Source organism: Anolis carolinensis, chromosome 3 (assembly GCF_035594765.1).
Source record: "Anolis carolinensis isolate JA03-04 chromosome 3, rAnoCar3.1.pri, whole genome shotgun sequence".
In the NCBI taxonomy this organism is placed as follows: domain Eukaryota; kingdom Metazoa; phylum Chordata; class Lepidosauria; order Squamata; family Dactyloidae; genus Anolis; species Anolis carolinensis.
In genome coordinates, this window is record NC_085843.1 from 283,619,348 (window position 1) to 283,642,507 (window position 23,160).

The 23,160-nt window shown below is 40.3% G+C and overlaps 1 protein-coding gene across 1 annotated transcript in view; it reads left to right on the forward strand.

Annotated features, from left to right (window-relative positions):
• The first annotated feature begins 5,777 nt into the window (after positions 1-5,777).
• slc51a (solute carrier family 51 member A) overlaps positions 5,778-23,160 on the forward strand; it is a 30,160-nt gene continuing 12,777 nt past the window's right edge. The window contains exons 1-5 of the mRNA XM_062976918.1: positions 5,778-6,048; positions 9,704-9,798; positions 12,322-12,476; positions 16,132-16,205; positions 18,470-18,628. Coding sequence (XP_062832988.1) covers positions 6,023-6,048; positions 9,704-9,798; positions 12,322-12,476; positions 16,132-16,205; positions 18,470-18,628 — 509 coding nt within the window. The 5' untranslated portion in view covers positions 5,778-6,022. The remainder of the gene's footprint in view (positions 6,049-9,703; positions 9,799-12,321; positions 12,477-16,131; positions 16,206-18,469; positions 18,629-23,160) is intronic.

Consider the following 23,160-nt stretch of genomic DNA (forward strand, 5'->3'; position numbering starts at 1 on the left):
ACCGAAACACTCACTTTGCCAAGCAAAGTGAGGGGAGATGACAAGGTCCTTAGTCCATAAAACTTGAGCGTGGCTAGGAAATAACTTGATACTTGAAACAAGGCTTGAACGTGGAACAAGGAACTAAGAACAAGAACAAGGTCCGTGGAATAACTTGGTAAAATCCGTGAAACAAGGCAAGGATTAGTCCTGGGAAACAAGGCAAAGTCCGTAGGTAAACAAAGGCTGGGAAGCAAGGCGAAGGCTGGATAGCAAGGCAAGGCTTGAGCTGAAGCGAGGCTTGAATCGGAGCGCGCTGTCCAGACACAACTCGCTCCGTAGGCTGACGAATTGACTCCGCGAAGTTGCTACGCGGGCAAAACACCTATATAGAGTCCAACTTTCTCACCAAAGCGGTTCTCTGGGAATCAGAAACGAAAGCTAAACTCTGAGACCAGATGTTAAACTCCTTAAAGATTCTCACGAGAACCAATGTTAATTGGCAACATTCTTAGCTGCTATCCTCGCACTCCTGCGCGAAGCTGAATCCAAACTTCTCTGTTGTTTACAAAACTCCCGGCGCAAGAACACGGGAGAAGTAGGCTCTGGGGTTGTTTGACATACTTCTGGGGCACAACTTTCTTGCAGGTGCAAGGTTTCCAGATCTGCCTGGGAAGGATCTGGCTGAGAGGAATCCAGTTCAGACTGGGAAGGTAAAAAACCCAAGTTTTCATCTTCATCAGGGATTACAATGTCCTGAGCAGGACTACAAGGCCCATGGTTCATCACAAGAGCACAGAAAAAGGCAGGGCTCTCTAGCTACGGTCAAGTAGCTAATTTGAATATGCTATGCTGTATATATTGATGCTGATTGATTAGTTATTGATCTTATGCAACTACATGGACATTGTATGATTGCAGAACTGTTTTGTATTTCAACTCAACGAGCAAGAGTAAAGTTTCCTTTGTTCATTTCAATTCCTCTGCCTGGTCTGAGTCTTTTGCACATGGTGTTAACTGGACGCTACTGATTCTGCTATACTCTCACCTGGTAACATTTTTTAACATAGAACAAAGACAAACAAACATAGGCTCCGAGCGGGGCTCGAACTCATGACCTCCTGGTCAGAATGATTCATTGCAGTTAATTGCACTGGCTTGCTCTCCCGCCTGCGCCACAGCCCGGGCCTGCCAGTTAGAAGGCTAATCTCTGTCCACTTGGTCTCCTAGCAACCCACTCAGCCCAGGGGACAGGCAGAGTTAGGCCTCACTTAGGCCTCTTCCACACTGCCTATAAAATACAGATTATCAGATTTTAACTGGATTATATAGCAGTGTAGACTCAAGGCCCTTCCACACAGCTACCGTGTTTCCCCGAAAATAAGACCTCCCCAAAGAATAAGACCTAGCAGGGTTTTGGGGGGATTGCCAAATATAAGGCCTCCCCTGAAAGTAAGACCTAGCAACTAAGGCTGCAGTAGAGTTCCATTGGGAAGCATGGCTGCCGGGCAGAACCAGCACTCATACACACACTGGAGGGAGGGAAGGAAAGTGCTTGCTTTCTGTGCCTCCCTTCCTCCCTGCCTTGCCTTGCCTGTCCCCCAGCCGAGGCTTGAAAAACCTTCCGTGGCTGCTGCCGTCTCCCTCCTGGCCATGCTGCCTTGCTTCCCAGAGGCTTCTGATTGGCTCCTGGAGCCAGGGCAAGGGAGGGTGGGAGGGAGGGAAGGAAGAGGGCTTTCGTCCTGCTGCTTTTGCTCCTTAAAGGTACAGGACGCATTGGGATTCTCCTCTCATCTTCCTATCCTATGCCATGAAACTGATTATTTTATACTATTATTCTATTGCCATATTATTATCATCATATTCTGTTACTATTATTATATCCCATTATTATATTATCCTATTAATATATTTCAAATCGTTATATTATATTTTTCTATTATTATTATTATATCATTATATTATTATTCTATTATTATTCTATTATATTATCATATTATTATATTATTATTCTGTTATTATTAAATTCCATTTTATATTACCCTATTAATATATTTTATATCATTATATTCTATACTATTATTCTATTATATTATCATATTATTATTTTATCATTATTAGCATATTCTGTTATTATTATTATATTCCATTTTATATTATCCTATTAATATATTTTATATCATTCTATTCCATTCTATTATTCTATTATATTATCCTATTATTATTATATTATTATGCTATTCTGTTATTATATCCCATTATTATATTATCCTATTAATACCATATTATTATCATTTTCTGTTATTATTATATCCTATATTATATTATCTCATTAATATATTGTATATCATTATATTATTATTATATTATCATATTATTATTATAGTATATTATATTATTCATCATTCATGACTACATTGAAACTAGAATAGAGAGAAATCAGCGTGGAAACCTTGTGAAACCTAAATTGCAAGAGGTACCATAGATTGTTGTACATGTAAATAATGGTAGTAACAAGAAATTCTTGATAGGATTCATAGTTTGTCTGGTTATGCTGGTTTGTGATGACAACTACTTTAATAAATGTTCATTTTGTTGTTCAACAATAAATGTGAGCTCTTCTTCATGGAAAAATAAGACATCCCCTGAAAATAAGACCTAGTGCATCTTTGGGAGCAAAAATTAATATAAGACCCTGTCTTATTTTCGGGGAAACAGGGTATATAATCCATTTAGAATCTTATATTATCTACTTTGAACCGGATTATCTTGAGTCCACACTGCCATATAATCCACTTCAGTGTGCATTTTATACAGCTGTGAAGAAAGGGCCTCATATAATCCGATTCTAAGAAGATAATATAAGATTATAAATATAACTAGCTGTGCCCGGCCACGCGTTGCTGTGGCAAAGTGGTGGTGGTATTGGTTCAAAATTGTTGTGTAATTTTTATTTGACGTTATTTGTATTTTTTAATTAATTTTATTTATTATATTTTATTATTTTCTTGTATAATTTTAGTTATTTTTGTTATTATGGTATTTTATTGTATTAATTTTTTTAGTGTTTTTTATTATTTTTTAGTGTCTTTTATTATTTTTTAGTGTTTTTTATTATTTTTTATTGGGTTCCTAGGAGACCAAGTTGGAGGAGCTTAGCCTTCTAACTGGCAGCAATTGGATAAAAGCAATTATTCCTCTCTCTCTCATTAGGACTTTGTTTTTCTTTTCTTTTTGTTGCATCAACCTGGAGGCATGGATGATGGGTTGTGTCGTCAAATTTCGAGGTTGGGGGGCCTGTAGTTTTGTTGTTTTGTGGGTCGCCGTGATGCCATCACTCTTTCTATATATATAAAAGAGTGATGGCATCAGGGCAGTGGACAAAACAACAAAAGTACAGGCTCTGCAACCTCGAAATTTGACAACACAACCCATCATCCATGCCTCCAGGTTGATACAACAAAAAGAAAAGAAAAATAAAGTCCTAATTAGAGGGAGAGCAATAATTGTTTTTATCCAATTGCTGCCAGTTTAGAGGGCTAATCTCTGCCCACTTGGTTGCCTAGCAACCAAGGGACAGCCAGGTTTCAGTTAGGGGACAGGCAAATTTAGGCCTCACTTAGGCTTCTTCCACAGATTATCTGATTTTAACTGGATTATATGGCAGTATAGACTCAAGGCCCTTCCACACAGCTATATAACCCATTTATAATCTTACATTATCTGCTTTGCACTGGATTATCTTGACTCCACACTGCCATATAATCCACTTCAGTGTGCATTTTATCCAGCTGTGAAGAAGGGGCCTCATATAATCCAGTTCTAAGCAGATTCATTGTGATATTGTAGTGGTAAATTTGTAAATACAGTACAGTAGAGTCTCACTTATCCAACATAAACAGGCCGGCAGGATAAGTGAATATGTTGGATAATAAGAAGGGATTCAGGAAAAGCCGATTAAACATCAAATTAGGTAATCGTTTTACAAATTAAGCACCAAAACATCATGTTATACAACAAATTTGACAGAAAAAGTAGTTCCATGCGCAGTAATGCTATGTAGTAATTACAGTAGAGTCTCACTTATCCAACACTCACTTATCCAATGTTCTGGATTATCCAATGCATTTTTGTAGTCAATGTTTTCAATATATTGTGATATTTTGGTGCTAAATTCATAAATACAGTAATTACTACATAGCATTACTGTGTATTGAACTACTTTTTCTGCCAAATTTGTTGTCTAAGATGATATTTTGGTGCTTCATTTGTAAAATCATAACCTAATTTGATGTTTAATAGGCTTATCCTTAATGCCTCCTTATTATCCAACATATTCGCTTATCCAATATTCTGCCAGCCTGTTTATGTTGGATAAGTGAGACTCTACTGTACTGTATTTACAAATTTACCACTACAATATCACAATGAATTTAAAACACTGACTACAAAAACATTGATTATGAAAAGGCAGACTGCGTTGGATAATCCAGAACATTATATAAGTGAATGTTGGATAAGTGAGATTCTACTTTAATATGAAACAATTACTGGGATAGAATAATGCAGAACAATATAATCTCTAAAACCAGGACAGTAAATAAACAGGGGAATTCCACACAGGAAACAATCGGGGCCAGCTAACACCTCCCAACAAAGTATTCCCATCATCAAAGTCTGGCAAATCCTCTGTTTTCTCAGGGCCACAGACAGTAGAAGCACATAAAATATCGCAAACAATACCACTCTGAAAACAAGGGAATTCCAGACAGGAAACAATCAGGGCCAGCTAACACCTCCCAACAAAGTATTCCCATCATCAAAGTCTGGAAAATCCTGTTTTCTCAGGGCCACAGACAGTAGACGCACATAAAATATTGCAAACAACACCACTCTGAAAACAAGGGAATTCCAGATGGGAAACAATCAGGGCCAGCTAACACCTCCCAACAAAAAATTCACTCAGGGAGGAAGCAGCCAGGCTTTAAAGCTGCAAGGCCATTACATCCTAATCATTTTTCCTAATTGCAGCATTCATACTTGCCTCCAACAGACAAAAAAAACCAATCAGAAATATTGTATATTCACAACCTTTAGGAAATAATATCCCCTGATGGCGCAGCGTGTTAAAGCGCTGAGCTGCTGAACTTCTGGACTGAAAGGCCACAGGTTTGAACTGGGGGAGCGGAGAGAGCCCCCACTGTTAGCCCCAGCTTCTGCCAACCCAGAAGTTCAAAAACATGCAAATGTGAGTGCATCAATAGGTACTGCTCTGGCGGGAAGGTAACGCCGCTCTATGCAGTCATCCCACATGACCTTGGAGGAGTCTACGGACAACGCCGGCTCTTCGGCTTAGAAATGGAGATGAGCACCAACACTCTGAGTCAGACATAACTGGACTTAATGTCTGGGGAAAACCTTTACCCTTGACCTTAAGTACCACCAGTTCCTCAATACTTTATTTCCCATACCACCATATTTTGCCACAGCAACGCGTGGCCGGGCACAGCTAGTTATATATATGGATTACTGTGATATAATACAGAACAATATAAAATCTAAAATCAGGACAGTAAATAAAGAGCAACACTCTGAAAGCATATGGCACAGCAACACGTGGCCGGGCAAAGCTAGTGGTGTTATATAGAGTTACGAAGAAGAGAAAAGAAGCAATTTTCAAGGTCTGTGGCTCACAGGATGTTCGGAATAGCCTTGGGTCCACGTTGCTGCCCCTTCCGGGTTCATTGACCCAGGTGGCACACGCTTGAAGCATGACGTATCCTCCGTGTCAGTGAACCTGCCGACATGCCATCAAAGGAGAGGACGGAGGCACAGAGGGGACCGCCGGAAAGCGAATCTGCTCCTGAAATGAAAAGAAGGGGAAAGAACTGACCAAACATTTGCAGATTTCGCCGGCACCGGGGCCGAGCAGGAGGACTCTGACCCTGCTGTGCAAACACAACGCAAACCCTGAAGCCAGAAATTGCATTTTGCACATTTCTGCTGGTGGAGAGACCAAGGATCCACAGGGGAAACTGTTGGCATGGAAGATCTGGTGAAAGACCCCAGGTGAGCAAACTACAAATCTTAGGATTCAAGAGCATTGAATTATAGACCAGGTATGGCAAACTTGGGCCCGCCAGGTGTTTTGGACTTCAACTCCCACCATTCCTAACAGCCGGTAGGCTGTTAGGAATGGTGGGAGTTGAAGTCCAAAACACCTGGCGGGCCCAAGTTTGCCCATACCTGGTCTACACTCAAGAACTGATGCAGTTTGATACCACTTGAGATGGAATCATAGATGCTATAGTTTGGTGAGCCTCCAAGGCTCTTTGGCCTGGTAAAACTACAACACCCATCACTCCATAGCAATGAGTCATGGGAGTTGTAGTTTTGGCTTTGCCTGCCAAATAGTGCTGCCGCCCCACCAAACTATAACTTCCAGGATGCCATACTATTGAGTTTTGGCAATTAAAGTAGGTTCAAACTGCAATGTGGACAGTCTCACTGGTGACAGATGGGTTTCATTTTGGGGGACAGGAGCAGTGGAACTGTTACGGGTTTTACTCTGAACTTTAAAGGAACTATCCAAAGTGTTGATCCTCAGTCATCTGATTTCCTTGGCTATCTTGTAAATCTCCTTTGACATAATTCTTAATTATTTTGCAACTAGCTGTGCCCGGCCACGCGTTGCTGTGACGAAGTATATTGGTATGGGAAATAAAGTATTGAGGAATTGGTGGTAGTTAAGGTAAAGGGTAAGGCTTTTCCCCTGACATTAAGTTCAGTCACAGCAATTGGATAAAAACAATTATTCCTCTTTCCTAATTAGGACTTTATTTTTCTTTTCTTTTTGTTGTATCAACCTAGAGGCGTGGATGATGGGTTGTGTTGTCAATTTTCGAGGTTGTGGGCTGTTTAGTTTTGTTGTTTTGTCGGTCGCCAGGATTCCATCACTCTTTTATATATATAGATAGTGAACAAAAAGTTTTGTAAACTTTTTCCAAACTTTTTCCCAATGGGCAAGTAATGTGAATTGCCCAAAGACCCAGAACATGCTGAAACTTTTTCAGCATGTTCTGGGGCAAAGTTGGTAAAGCAGACATCGAGCAGCTCCTTCCACACCCTAGAACAGTGCTTCTCCACCTTATAATAATAATAATAATAATAATAATAATAATAATAATAATAATAATAACTTGCAATTAATGCAATTAAGGCCAAGATCGAAAAATCAGCTGTTGACCCAAAATGCAGACTGTGCAAGGAAACCGACGAAACCATGGATCATATCCTCAGCTCCTGTAAGAAAATTGCACAGACAGACTACAAACAGAGGCACAACTATGTGTGGCCCAAATGATCCATTGGAACTTATGCCTCAAGTACCACCTCCCAGCAGCAAAGCACTGTTGGGATCACAAACCTGCAAAAGTATTGAAAAATGAGCACGCAAAGATACTGTGGGACTTCCGAATCCAGACTGACAAAGTTCTGGAACACAACACACCAGACATCACAGTTGTGGAAAAGAAAAAGGTTTGGATCATTGATGTCGCCATCCCAGGTGACAGTTGCATTGACGAAAAACAACAGGAAAAACTCAGACGCTATCAGGACCTCAAGATTGAACTTCAAAGACTTTGGCAGAAACCAGTGCAGGTGGTCCCGGCGGTGATGGGCACATTGGGTGCCGTGCCAAAAGATCTCAGCCGGCATTTGGAAACAATAGACATTGACAAAATTACGATCTGCCAACTGCAAAAGGCCACGTTGCTGGGATCTGCACGCATCATCCGAAAATACATCACACAGTCCTAGACACTTGGGAAGTGTTCGACTTGTGATTTTGTGATATGAAATCCAGCATATCTATCTTGTTTGCTGTGTCATAATAAAATAATAACTTTATTTTTCTACCCCGCCACCATCTCCCGACAGGGACCCGGGGCGGCTACACAGGTCAGAAGCCCGAAATACAAAACAATAAATCCGTTAAAACACATTGCAATACAAACACAGTAAAATCAGCAGTTAAACAAAACAGTTACCTTAACCAAAACAATACAGTAAATCATAAAAAACTCAGTTAACATATAAATCAATTAAAAATAAAATCAGTTAAAATAAAATAAATTAAAATAAAATGGGCCACAACCCCTTCATGTTGTGGTGACCCCAACCATAAAATTATTTTTGTTGCGACTTCATAACTGTCATTTTGCTACTGTTATGAATCGTAATCTGATATGCAGGATGTATTTTCATTCACTGGACCAAATTCGGCACAAATACCCGATACGCCCAAATTTGAATGCTGGTGAGGTTGAGGGATTGATTTTGTCATTTGGAAGTTGTAGTTGCTGGGATTTATAGTTCATCTACAATCAAAGAACAATCTGAACCCCACCAACGATGGAATTGAACCAAACTTGGCACACAGAACTCCCATGACCAACAGAAAATACTGGAAGGGTTTGGTGGGCATTGACCTTGGGTTTGGGATTTATAGTTCACCTACACTCAGAGAGCACTGTGGACTTCAAACAATGGTGGTTCTGAACCAAACTTGGCATGAACACTCAATATGCCCAAATGTGAACACTGGTGGAGTTTGGGGACAACAGACCTTGACATTTGGGAGTTGTAATTGCTGGGATTTATAGTTCACCTACAATCAAAGAGCATTCTGAGCATCACCAACGATGGAATTGAACCAAACTTCTCTCACTGGACCCCAATGACCAACAGAAAATACTGGAAGGATTTGGGTTCCCAAGACCCCTCTGAAACCCCATTCGCGACCCCCCCAGGGGTCCCGATCCCCAGGTTAAGAAACGCTGTCCTAGACACTTACTTAGGGTTCGGCAAACCTCACAGGAAGGAAAAACACTGGGTTGCTGTGAATTTTCCAGGCTGTATGTTTCAAAAGCATTATCTCCTGACGTTTTGCCTGCAACCTCTGAGGATGCCTGCCACAGATGTGGGTGAAACATCAGGAGAGAAAACTCACAGCAACCCAGTGATTCCAACCATGAAAACCTTTGACAACACCGGAGAAACACTGTTTGCTTCTGCTGTCTTCCCGGGCACTGCTTTGTCATTTCCATTGTGGGAGAGGGCCGGGCTGTGGCGCAGCTGGCTAGTAACCAGCTGCTATAAATCACTACTGACCTAGAGGTCATGAGTTCGAAGCCTGGGTCGGGTTAAGCCTCCGACCATTAATAGCTTGCTGTTGACCTATGCAGCCCCGAAAGACAGTTGCACCTGTCAATTAGGGAAATTTAGGTACGCTTTATGCGGGGAGGCTAATTTACAACACCATTAAACTGCCAGCAAAACACGAGGAAAGGAATGAGGAAGTACAGCCAGTTCTGGACGGTGAAGCAACAGCTCCCCCTGTGGCCGGAATCATGAAGCTGGAAAAATGTTAAAAATGCCTCTGAGTCTGTCTAATGTATGTTGTTTGTCTGTTGGCATTGAATGTTTGCCATATATGTGTTCATTGTAATCCGCCCTGAGTCCCCTTCGGGGTGAGAAAGAAGGGCGGGATATAAATACTGTAAATAAATAAATAAATAAATAAACAATTTATCTTCATTTGGTGTAAATTTTGTTTCTGCAACCCCAGTTTAGCTTTTGAACCCAGTCAAGGTTTGGTGTGGTCAGGATGGCAGAGAAGGGTCTCATGTCTCACCGGATCTCAATTTTGACTCTTCCGCAGGTTCGACCCTGGTCTGGTCCACCTCTTAATTGAGAATTTCAGCATCCCGGCCGCCTGCTTTTCCCACCCGCCAAGGGCTCTGCAATGGCTGCAACGTAAGCGTTTCTAGATGTGGTCTCTGCTCTCATGCAGTTGCTTTCCTTGCAACCACAAACATGAAAGCCAAGTTCCTGACATTGCTCCATCGTGGAGCTACGTGTCCCGATTTGACCTGCTTCTAAAGCCATAGATATTTATTTATTTATTTTATTTACAGTATTTATATTCCGCCCTTCTTTCTCACCCCGAAGGGGACTCAGGACGGATCACATTACACATATTAGGCAAACATTCAATGCCTTTTTAACACAGGACAAAGACGAACAACATAGCTCCGAGCGGGCCTCGAACTTATGACCTCCTGGTCAGTGACTCATTGCTCTCCCGTCTGCGCCACAGCCCCAGGCAAATGCGTGGATGCAGAATCTGTGGAGATGAAAGGCCAATTGTATTGAACAGGAATTGAACTGGAATTAGTATATGTGGTCTTCTATTGCTTCTTCCACCTGTCTCCTAGGCTTCCATAGTATTGAGTCATGGCAGTGAAAGTGGTGTCAAATGTGCAATTCTTTAGTATAGATGCACCTGAAAAGGATTCTCCCCAAGAGAAGTGGAAAATGTCCTTGGACTTGTTTGCCTGATGCTCAGAGAAGGCTCAGGACCTTGTTTGCCTGATGCTCAGAGAAGGCTCAGGACCTTGTAAAACTACAATTTCCATGGGGTTGTTGTGTGGCTCATGGTTGTATATTGGAAAGAACTAAGCAAGGAATGTTGCCCACTTGTCTAGTTTCCAACAAACCTTCTGAGGATGCCTGCCATAGATGTGGGCAAAATGTGAGGAGAGAATGCTTCTCGCACATGGCCATACAGCCCAGAAAACACACAACAACCCTGTGATTCTGGCCATGAAAGCCTTCGACAATACAATTCCCATGGTTCTATAGCAAGGAGCCAATCACAATTAAAGTGGTATCAAACTGCTTTAATTCTACAGTGCAGATGCACCCTTTATGCAAGCTAAATCCTAGTTCCCTAAAACCCCTTAACACTGCTATATAAAATCCAGATTATCTGCTTTGAAATAGATTATATGGCAGTGCACACTCAGATAATCCAATTCAGATAATGTAGATTTTCTGCTTTGATAATGAGACCATAGGCATTCTGAAGTCTTGGTTTCCAGACCTTTGTTGTGTAGCAAATGCAAAGTTGCATTTGGATTGTGCTACACAGCCTTCGCATTGAGGAGCAACGTTGCACATCTGAATATACAAATGAATGCACACTTGTATTTGAGTTTGTATCCAGGTGTGCAAGACTGCTGAGCAACACAAAATGTCACACAATCAAAACCTACACAATCAAAGTCTGGAAATCAGTCATTAGGTGGGAACTATCTAAGGAACACAGCCTAGAAATTGCTTTTTGAGCTGCCACATCCCGCTTTTGACTCCTGTTCAGCCTGTAGACCAGGGGTCCCCAAACTAAAGCCCGGGGGCCGGATGCAGCCCTCCAAGGTCATTGACCTGGCCCCTGTCCTAAACTTTAGACTTAGGGTTGACCTAAGTCTACCTGGTCTTTGGAGGTCTCTTTGCTTTCTTATAGCCTTATGAGATTGTCTAGATGGTCTTTGAAGGTGTCTTTGCTTAGCTATAGCCTTATGAGACCATCTAGATGGCTTTTGGAGGTTGCTTTCCTAACCTATGGTCCTATGAGATGGTCTAGATGGCCTTTGAAGGTCCCTTTCCTTACCTATGGTTTTGTGAGATTGTCTAGATGACCTTTGGGGGCCCCTTTCCTTACCGATGGTCTTATGAAACCATCTAGACGGTCTTTGAGGGTCCCTATTCTTACCTATGGTCTTCTGATGGCCTGATGAGATCATCTAGATGGACTTTGGGGGTCCCTTTCCTTACCGATGGTCTTATGAGACCATCTCGATGGTCTTTGGAGGCCTTTTTGCTTACCAATGGTCTTATGAGATCATCTAGATCAGGGGTCCCCAAACTAAGGCCCTCCAAGGTCATTGACCTGGCCTCTGGCCTCAACTTTAGACTTAGGGTTGACCTTAGTCTGAAACGACTTGAAGGCACACAACAACAACAATCCTAATTCTGGACTATTTCATCCTAGTCCGGCCCCCCAACAGTCTGAGGGACGGTGAATCGGCCCTCCACTTAAAAAGTTTGAGGACCTCTGCTGTAGACCATCTACACTGCCATGTAAAACCCAGACTATCTGCTTTGAACTGGATTATGTGGCAGTATAGATTCATATAATCCAGTTCAAAGCAGATAACACTATGCCCCCTTCTACAGTGTCATATAATCCAGATTATCAAAGTATATAATCCACATGTTGCAGTCCAAAACACCTGGAGGGATGAAGTTTGACCATGCCTGGTTGAGATAATCCGGATTAAAAGGCTGTGTAGATCCAGCCTAAGCCTCTTATTGTTTTCTTCAGGCTGCATATATTTTGGGAGTGGGATCATTTTGGGAGTGGGATATTTTTGGGAGTGCGATCATCTTTTCTAACCTCATGGTGCTAATATAATATCCCGTCTTTCTTCCTTACAGAGCAGAACATGGTGGAGCTCTGCGTGACCGGGATGGTGACCTTCCTCACCCTCTTGTCCGTGGTCATCTTTGTGGAAGACGCCTTGTATCTTTCTAAGAAGATCCGCTGTTTCGTCAAGATGAAAACTCTCATTTGGAGCAGTTCGGGGCCGACCGTAAGTGACTGCCCTGTCCCTGGAAGAACCACAGAAAGGGACTTCTTTTTGCAAATAAGTTTTTATTTTGTTTCCAAAATAAGAGAGAAAACATTAACTCAAATAAACAATTGAAAAAGGGAAGAAATTTTATTTTATTTATTTATTTACAGTATTTCTATTCCGCCCTTCTTTCTCACCCCGAAGGGGACTCAGGGCGGATTACAATGAACACATATATGGCAAACATTCAATGCCAACAGACAAACAACATTCAGTTTTAGACAGACACAGAGGCATTTTTAACATCTTTCCAGCTTCACGATTCCGGCCACAGGGGGAGCTGTTGCTTCACCGTCCATTGGTGGCTGTTCTTCCTCATTCTTTCCTTGTGAGCAGTTTTATGGTGTTGTAGATTAGTTAAATTAGCCTCCCGCATAAAGCGTACCTAATTTTTCCCTACTTGACAGATGCAACTGTCTTTTGGGGCTGCTAGGTCAACAGCAAGTCGGGGCTTTTTTTTTTTTTTATGGTCAGAGGCTTAATCCAACCCAGGCTTCGAACTCATGACCTATCTCTCGGTCAGTAGTGATTTATAGCAGCTGGTTACGAGCCAGCTGCGCCACAGCCCGGAAGGGAAAGATGGGAAAGATCACAGGATAGAGTACGTAAGTTACGGAGCCGTGTTAGTTAGTTAGTTAGTTAGTTATGGGTGCTTTAAAATACCTCCCCACTTTTAAGCAGTACTTATTTATCTACTTACATTTTGCTTTCGAACCACTATCTTGGTTAAGATTGCCTTTCTCCATCACAATTATTATGCTCCTCGACCTTTTGCACTGGTCGCTCTTCCCCTGATTCCTGATTGCTTGATATTATTCAGGACTCCTCCCTACCTAATGTGACCTTAAATGATTCTAATGTACTTTATCTATTTACGAATTTGTTACTCATAATGTAAATCTTGCTTATCCACTTTTGCAACCTCATTGTTTTTAATCTGATGTTTTAATTCTGTGTTGTGTTTTTTTTTTTAACCTATTGTGTATATTTTATTATTGGTTTTGTTTTTGTCCTTTGATGTTTTATATTTTATCATTGCTTGTATTTTGATTTTGCTTTAAGCCGCCCCGAGTCCCCTTCGGGGGAGATGGAGGCAGGATATAAATAAACTTAGTGGAGTGGAGTGGACAAGTGGAGTGCCGCAGGGCTCCGTCCTGGGCCCGGTTCTGTTCAACATCTTTATTAACGACTTAGACGAAGGGTTAGAAGGCACGATCATCAAGTTTGCAGATGACACCAAACTCGGAGGGATAGCTAACACTCCAGAAGAAAGGAGCAGAATTCAAAACGATCTTGACAGACTAGAGAGATGGGCCGAAACTAACAAAATGAAGTTCAACAGGGACAAATGCAAGATACTTCACTTCGGCAGAAAAAATGGAAATCAAAGATACAGAATGGGGGACGCCTGGCTTGACAGCAGTGTGTGCGAAAAAGACCTTGGAGTCCTCGTGGACAACAAGTTAAACATGAGCCTACAATGTGATGCGGCAGCTAAAAAAGCCAATGGGATTCTGTCCTGCATCAATAGGGGAATAACGTCTAGATCCAGGGAAGTCATGCTACCCCTCTATTCTGCCTTGGTCAGACCACACCTGGAATACTGTGTCCAGTTTTGGGCACCGCAGATGAAGGGAGATGCTGACAAGCTGGAAAGCGTCCAGAGGAGGGCGACTAAAAGGATTAAGGGTCTGGAGAACAAGCCCTATGAGGAGAGGCTTAAAGAGCTGGGCATGTTTAGCCTGCAGAAGAGAAGGCTGAGAGGAGACATGATAGCCATGTACAAATATGTGAGGGGAAGTCATAGGGAGGAGGGAGCAAGCTTATTTTCTGCTGCCCTGCAGACTAGGACACGGAACAATGGCTTCAAACTACAGGAAAGGAGATTCCACCTGAACATCAGGAAGAACTTCCTCACTGTGAGAAGGGCTGTTCGGCAGTGGAACTCTCTCCCCCGGGCTGTGGTGGAGGCTCCTTCTTTGGAGGCTTTTAAGCAGAGGCTGGATGGCCATCTGTCGGGGGTGCTTTGAATGCGATTTCCTGCTTCTTAGCGGGGGGTTGGACTAGATGGCCCTTGAGGTCTCTTCCAACTCTACTATTCTATGATTCTATGATTCTATGATTCTATGATTATTATTATTATTATTATTATTATTATTATTATTATTATTATTATTATTAGGTGGAAGCTGTGCTAAAGGCCAGGAGCTCACCCTGACCCGGGCTTCGAACTGTCAATCTCTTGATTGACAAGATTTACTGCAGCTGGTGATTTAACCTGCGGCCCTTATATTGTCCTTTCTTCTCTTCTCTTCTCTTCCAATTCTGAATAATATTCATTCTCCTTATTTTATCAGTTAATTAATTCAAACTCTGTTTTTTCTACCAACTAGATACATATCTTAAAGTTAATTTATTTTGTTAGTAGATGTAAATACATGTAAATAGTCATTATAATTATCTCTCATTCACACAGGAGCTACACATAATAGATCTTCTTATATACATTTATATTTCTAGAGTATCAACATTCTTGAAGTTATTCACTTTTCTACTTTAACTCAGAAGTATTAACTCATCAGATTTCTAAAGCCTTTTTTTGCTCTTGGATAGACAAGTTATATAGTTTGCATTATTTCATGATACTTTTAGTTCACAAATCTTCTTCTTTTATATAAAATCCATAAGTGGTTTCAATTCCTTTTGCAGTTTTTTGTGTATTATCTTGTAGAATTAATAGTAATTTGCCCATTTCAGTCATTTAAACAAAATTGTAATCCATCCAATTTCATAGTTTTGCATATTCAATCCTTGCTGCTGTGGTCATGGACAGGAAGATTCTTTCTTGGTGTTTTGGTATTTGCTTATACAAGGACTATCCAGAAAGTAGATTACGTTTTTGAATTAAAAATGAACAAAGTGTAGGAGAAAACATTTACCATATGCAGTTGAAAGCCAGGCTCAAATACCACTTCTCAACATAGTCCCCATTAAAATCTAGGCACTTCTTATAGCAATAAAAGAGTTTGGAAAGTCCTTCCCCACCAAACTTTGCCGCTTGGCTTGCGTCCTCAACCTTCCCACAACTGCGCATATGCATGCACTCAACTTTCCACCACGCTCATCCTGGATCTCTCTTCTGTTTTGCAAATGCTTTCAAGGAAGGTTATGGCGGCCGTTTTTTGGGACAGGAAAAGTGTGCTTCTTGCCACTCTGGCAGGAAGGTAATAGTGCTCCATGCAGTCATGCCGGCCACGTGACTTTGGAGGTGTCTAAGGACAACGCCGGCTCTTCGACTTAGAAATGGAGATGAGCACCAACCCCCAGAGTAGGACTTGTGTAGACTTAATGTCAGGGGAAAACCTTTACCTTTACCCTACCACCTGTGGAGGCTTCTTGTTGTGGTTTCTAAGATCTACAGAGATACTCGCAGGAACACCTCAGTAAGAGAGAGTCCAAAAGTGGCAGGCTAAAACCTGGAACCTCAATCAGGCTGATGTCGGATGAGAGGCTCCTTCCTGGGCACACTTCTGACATGATAAATGAATAAATCTCTGGTCCTTCTCCCATCAGTTGATTCTTCTCTGATTCTGGTATTTACTTTCTTTTCCAGGTCATTTCCATCTTTTGCCTTGTTGGACTCTGGATCCCGAGGTCCATGGCGGTGGTGGAGATGGCCATAACTTCGTGAGTGACCTTTAAATTCCTTCAATTTGTTGGCAATTTCTGGTGGATAATAGCTCCGTTGTGTGACTTCTACTTGGTGGGCGATGCTCTCAAACTGCAGAGAATCCTGCAGCTTTGAAGCACTGGGACAGCTGGATTTATTCCACATTTTTCCCCATTGTTCCAACATTATATTGTGTCCCACATTTCGTGCCCACTTTATCATGCATTCTTTAACATGCTCAGCTGCCATTTCCCGTTTCTTTTTTTATATATATAATGTTTTTATTAAGTGTTTCTGTACATAGAAGGAGTGAGAACAATAGTGGGTATAGGAAAGATAGAATGAGAAAAAAGGAGAAAGGGAAAAAAGAAGAATTAAAAAAGGAAAAAAAGAAGAAGAAATATATTTTAAAAAATATTTGCCTTCCAATTCATTCCTTTCAGGTATGTTTCATATCCATCTTATATAGTTCCCGCCTTCTGTCTTTTATGTTTATAAGTATCATTATCTTACTGACATCTCATATTGATTCTATAATTAATGGTGTTCATTGTTTTTCTAGGAAGTCCTTGACTCTTGACCAGTCTGTTATTTTATGTCCTAATTTTATTCTTTCTGTCAGAATGTCCATTTGCATCATCTCAAGTACTTTAGTAGTCCATTCATATATGTCTGGTATTTCTTTTTGTCTCCATTTTTTGGCTATGATAATTCTAGCGGCTGTGGTTAGATAAAAGAACAATTTCTCTTGGTTTTTGTCTAATTTGATGTCAGTGATACTCAAGAGGAAGTATTCTGGTGGTTTCATTTTAATATTGACCTGGAGGGTTTCTTCCATACTCTTCCTAACTTCTTCCCAGAACTTCTGGATTTTCTTACATAACCACCACTGATGGAGGAACATACCTTTCGTTGTTTCACATCTCCAGCATTTGTTCTGCCATTTCCCATTTCAATAACATTTTATACATTAAATCAGGGGTCCCCAAACTAAGGCCCGGGGGCCGGATGCGGCCCTCCAAGGTCATTTACCTGGCCCCCGCCCTCAGTTTTATAATATAATATTTTTATATCAGTTTTAATAATATAATATATTGTATATACATATAATATTGATAATAATCTTATGTTATACAATATAATACTAATAGTAATACCATATAATAATATTAATTATATGTTATATATTACATCTATATATATAAAAGAGTGATGGCATCATGGCGACCCACAAAACAACAAAACTACAGGCCCCCCAACCTTGAAATTTGACAACACAACCCATTATCCACGCCTCTAGGCTGATACAACAAAAAGAAAAGAAAAATAAAGTCCTAATTAGAGAGAGAGGAATAATTGCTTTTATCCAATTGCTGCCAGTTAGAAGGCTAAGCTCTTCCAACTTGGTCTCCTAGCAACCCAATAAAAAATAATAAAAAACACTAAAAAATTAATACAATAATATACTATAATAACAGAAAATAACTAAAAATAATACAAGAAAATAATAAAATATAATAAATAAAAATATAACTTACAATAAAATTAATAAAAAAATGCAAATAACGTCAAATAAAAATTACACAACAATTTTTAACCAATACCACCACCACTTTGCCACAGCAACGCGTGGCCGGGCACAGCTAGTATTATATAATAATATAGTGGTATAGTTCAATATAGTAATATATAATGCTAATATTGTGTTATGCTAATAATATAATATATTGTATGTACATACAACTGCTCTGAGTCCCCTTCGGGGTGAGAAGGGTGGGATGTAAATGTAGTAAATAAATGCAGTAAATAAATAATTAATTTTAGACTTAGGCTCGGCCAAAGTCTGACATGACTTGAAGGCACACAACAACAACAACAACAACAACAATCCTAATTAACTTGACTATCTCATTGGCCAGTAGCAGGCCCACACTTTCCATTGAAATCCTAATAGGTTTATGTTGGTTAATATTGTTTTCATTTTTAAATATTGTATTGTTCTTTCATTGTTGTTGTTGCACTACAAATAAGACATGTGCAGTATGCATAGGAATTCGTTTGTATTTTTTTTCCAAATGATAATTCGGCCCCTCAACGGTCTGAAGGACTGTGGACCGGCCCTCTGCTTCAAAAGTTTGGGGACCCCTGCATTAAATGTTCATCATTGGTACATAATTGTAACTCAAATTCCGATTCGCTTGTTTCAAAACCAGCTGACCGCTTGTCTTGTCTGAATCTCTCCATTAACTGTAAATAAGGAGGTGACTTTCCTTCTTCCCAGGTACTTTGCTGTCTGCTTCTACCTGATGACGTTGGTCATCGTGGAAGGACTCGGGGGCAAGGCGGCCGTGCTCAAGACCCTGAAGGACACTCCGGTGAGGATCAGCACGGGGCCCTGTTGCTGTTGCTGCCCTTGCTGCCCACACATCACAATGACCAAGTGAGTCAAGCATCTTCTCACGGGCCACTTGTCTTTGTTTCCGGGAACCAAATGGCTAGATCTTGGGTGGAGATCATAGGGTTCCACCATCTCACGGTCTGGACCGTCTTCTCTGGTCTTCAGGGCAATGGGGATGAATCTCAGGACAAAGGTGTGGGCTTTAAACACACACACGAAGGAACTTTTTATCATTTATGGTGGAACTGTGAGAAAGTCAAAACATTTTGGGGAAAAAAATACACGAATCGGTTCAGAAAATTCTAAAGTATAAAATGCCCTTAAATCCGGAACACTTCCTGCTCGGAATGACTAATTTTGAATGGTCATTAAACACAGATAAGCTTTTTATATACCTTACTACTGCGGCAAGAATCATCTACGCTAGGTCATGGAGGACGAATTATATCCCGGAAAAAGAAGAATGGATAGGCAAGGTAGTAGATATTATGAATATGGATAAATTGACAGGGATACTCGCAAGATCTCAAGGAAGGGTTATAAAGGAGACAAATTGGTCCCCCTTCATCGAATGGCTAAAAATCAATAAGGTAAAATGGACAATATAGAAATAGGAGAAGACTAAACAATTAAAAGGGACAATGTAAATAGACTATCACCTCTCTGAGATACAAAAATCTAGAAGATTAAGGAATTTTATAGGCAGTGTGGAAGAGGCCTAAGTGAGGCCTAACTTTGCCTGTCCCCTGGGTTGAGTGGGTTGCTAGGAGACCAAGTGGGCAGAGCTTAGCCACAGCCCGGGCCTGGCAGTTAGAAGGCTAATCTGTGTCCATTTCCCCTACAATATTTGCAGGCCTTATATATCTATAAGTGGGCGGAGCTTAGCCTTCTAACTGGCAGCAATTGGATAAAAACAATTATTCCTCTCCCTCTAATTGTTGTATCAACCTAGAGGCGTGGATGAGGGGTTGTGCTCTCAATTTTCGAGGTTGTGGGGTGTTTAGTTTGGTTGTTTTGTCGGTCGCCAGGATTCCATCACTCTTTTATATATATAGAAGATTGTATGTATATATAACTTGTAAGCCGCCCTGAGTCCCCTTCGGGGTGAGAAGGGCGGGATATAAATGTCGCAAATAATAATAATAATAATAATAATAATAATAATAATAATAATAATAATAATAATAAGGAATAAACAGAAGAAGAGAAAAGGAAAAGGGACTCCCCCCCCCCCCTTTTCTTTATTTACACCACAAAGAAGAATGGAAGATCTACTACCCTTTTTTTCTCCTTTTTCCTCTTCTTTTTTTCTTTTTTCTCCACATTTTTATATATACACATACTTTTTTTGCTTCTATATTTCCTACTTTTCTATCTACTTAGATTGTTCCCCCACTTTTTATGTAAAAGAAATCTGTCTTTATTTTAATAAAAATTATTTAAAACGGAAAAACACACACACACACACACACACACACATTTTTAAATTACAGTAGAGTCTCACTTATCCAACATTCACTTATCCAACGTTCTGGATTATCCAATGCATTTTTGTTGTCAATGTTTTCAATACATCGTGATATTTTGATGCTAAATTCATAAATACAGTAATTACTGCATAGCATTACTGCGTATTGAACTACCTTTTCTGTCAAATTTGTTGTATAACATGATGTTTTGGTGCTTAATTTGTAAAATCATAACCTAATTTGGTGTTTAATAGGCTTCTCCTTAATCTCTCCTTGTTATCCAACGTATTTGCTTATCCAACATTCTGCCGGCCCGTTTATGTTGGATAAGTGAGACTCTACTGTAGTTATTATTTGATAGATATTCCTCGTGGCACAAGGTACTGAAATCCTTCAGAAGATTTCTAAGACCCAACCAAGAGAGAGAGACAAGTACCACATCATCTGCATACATCAGGATGAAAATCTTTCTGTTCCTGATTGTGGTTTAATTTGTTGGTGTTGTGGGCCTTCCTTGTCAGGGATTGTCTCCTGCTTCCATGATGGGACCCCTTGAGATCATTTATAGCCACTCATATTGAATCGACTCTATGCCAGTCCTTCAAATTGTTTGATTTATGGGGACTCAAAGGCAACCCTTTCCCAAGATTGGTTCAAAGGGGCTTTGCATTTATTTATTTATTTATTTATTTATTTACAGTATTTATATTCCGCCCTTCTCACCCCGTCTGTGTCTGTTTAGACCAGGGGTCCCCAAACTAAGGCCCGGGGACCGGATGCGGCCCTCCAAGGTCATTGACCTGGCCCCCGCCCTCAGTTTTAGACTTAGGCTCGCCCAAAGTCTGAAATGACTTGAAGACACACAACAACAACAACAACAACAACAGTCTTACTTAACTTGACTATCTCATTGGCCAGAAGCAGGCTCACACTTCCCATTGAAATCCTGAAAGATTTACAGTATGTTGGTTAAAACTCTTTTTATTTTTAAATATTGTATTGTTCTTTCATTTACTAATATTGTTCTATGGTAATAATGTAATATATTGTGTATACATATAATATTGATAATAACGTATTTATTTATTTATTTATTACAGTATTTCTACCCCCGTCGTTCTCATCCAATAGGGGACTCAGGGTGGCTAATAATAATAATACAATATAATAATATTGTATAATATAATAATATAAATTGTATATTATATATTAAATGTACTGTAATATTACTAATAATATTACGGTATAGTGGTATAGTACAATATATTAATATATAATGCTAATATTGTACTATGCTAATCTATATATATAAAATGATAAAGTTGTTTGCGCAGTGACTATAACAACAAAACTAAACATCCCAGAAATACGAAATTTGGCAACACAATGCAAAAGGCTTGCCTCCAGGTTACAACAACACAACCACACCACAAAACCACAATCCAGACCCACAAAACTCACAACAACGCATCATGCGATAACAACACAACTAAACGCCCCAGAAATACAAAACTTGGCAACACAATGCAAAAACCTTGCCTCCCAGTTGTAACAACACAACCACACCACAAAACCACACAGGACCCACAAAACTCACAACAACGCATCGTGACTATAACAACACAACTAAACGCCCAAGAAATACGAAACTTGGCAACACAACGCAAAACCCTTCCCTCCAGGTTGTAACAACACAACCACACCATAAAACCACAATCCAGACCCATAAAACTCACAACAATGCATCGTGACTATAACAACACAACTAAACGCCCCAGAAATACGAAACTTGGCACACAACTAAATGCCCCAGAAATATAAAACTTGACAACACAACGCAAAAGCCTTGCCTTCCGGTTGTAAGAACACAACCACACCACAAAACCACAATCCGGACCCACAAAACTCACAACAATGCATCGTGACTATAACAACACAACTAAACTCCCCAGAAATACGAAACCTGGCACACAACTAAACGCCCCAGAAATATAACACAACTAAACACCCCAGAAATACAAAATTTGACAACACAATGCAAAAGCCTTGCCTCCCAGTTGTAAGAACACAACCACAACACAAAACCACAATCCAGACCCACAAAACTCACAACAACGCATCATGACTATAACAACACAACTAAACACCCTAGAAATACAAAACTTGCCAACACAACACAAAAGCATTCCCTCCCGATTGTAACAACACAACCACACCACAAAACCACACAGGACCCACAAAACTCACAACAGTGCATCGTGACTATAACAACACAACTAAACGCCCCAGAAATACAAAACTTGGCACACAACACAAAAGCCTTGCCTCTCAGTTGTAACAACACAACCACACCACAAAACCACAATCCGGACCCACAAAACTCACAACAGTGCATCGTGACTATAACAACACAACTAAACGCCCCAGAAATACAAAACTTGGCAACACAACACAAAAGCCTTGCCTCTCAGTTGTAACAACACAACCACACCACAAAACCACAATCCGGACCCACAAAACTCACAACAACGCGTTGTGACTATAACAAATACAAAATTTGACAACACAACTCATCCACCTCCCCAATCCCTACATTCATACTTGGCCTCCAAATAAACAATTACAATAATAACAATGACAACAACAACAACAATAAGAATCAACACCATCACAGGCAAGAAACAGCCAGGCACTGAGGCTGAGAGGCCAGTCAGTGCTACACTGGGCCTCCAAAAAATACAGTAGCATCTAACTTATCCAACCTTCATGACCACTACAACAACAATAATAATAAACACCTACACAGACAAAAAAAAGACTAATGTACCACAATAAAAATATAAACCGCACTCAGCAGAATCAGACATTACAACTAACAACAAACCAAAGACAACAGGGATCTCAAGCAATTATCAATCAACACAAAAATTGAAGAAGGTAACAGACTTCAAATACTACTACTAATGTGAACATAAAGAAGGTGGAGGTCACAGCATCAATACAACCTAATGTAGACTGACCAACACCACCAGACTCAGCCACAGCAACGCGTGGCCGGGCACAGCCCAGAAATATAAAACTTGACAACACAACACAAAAGCCTTG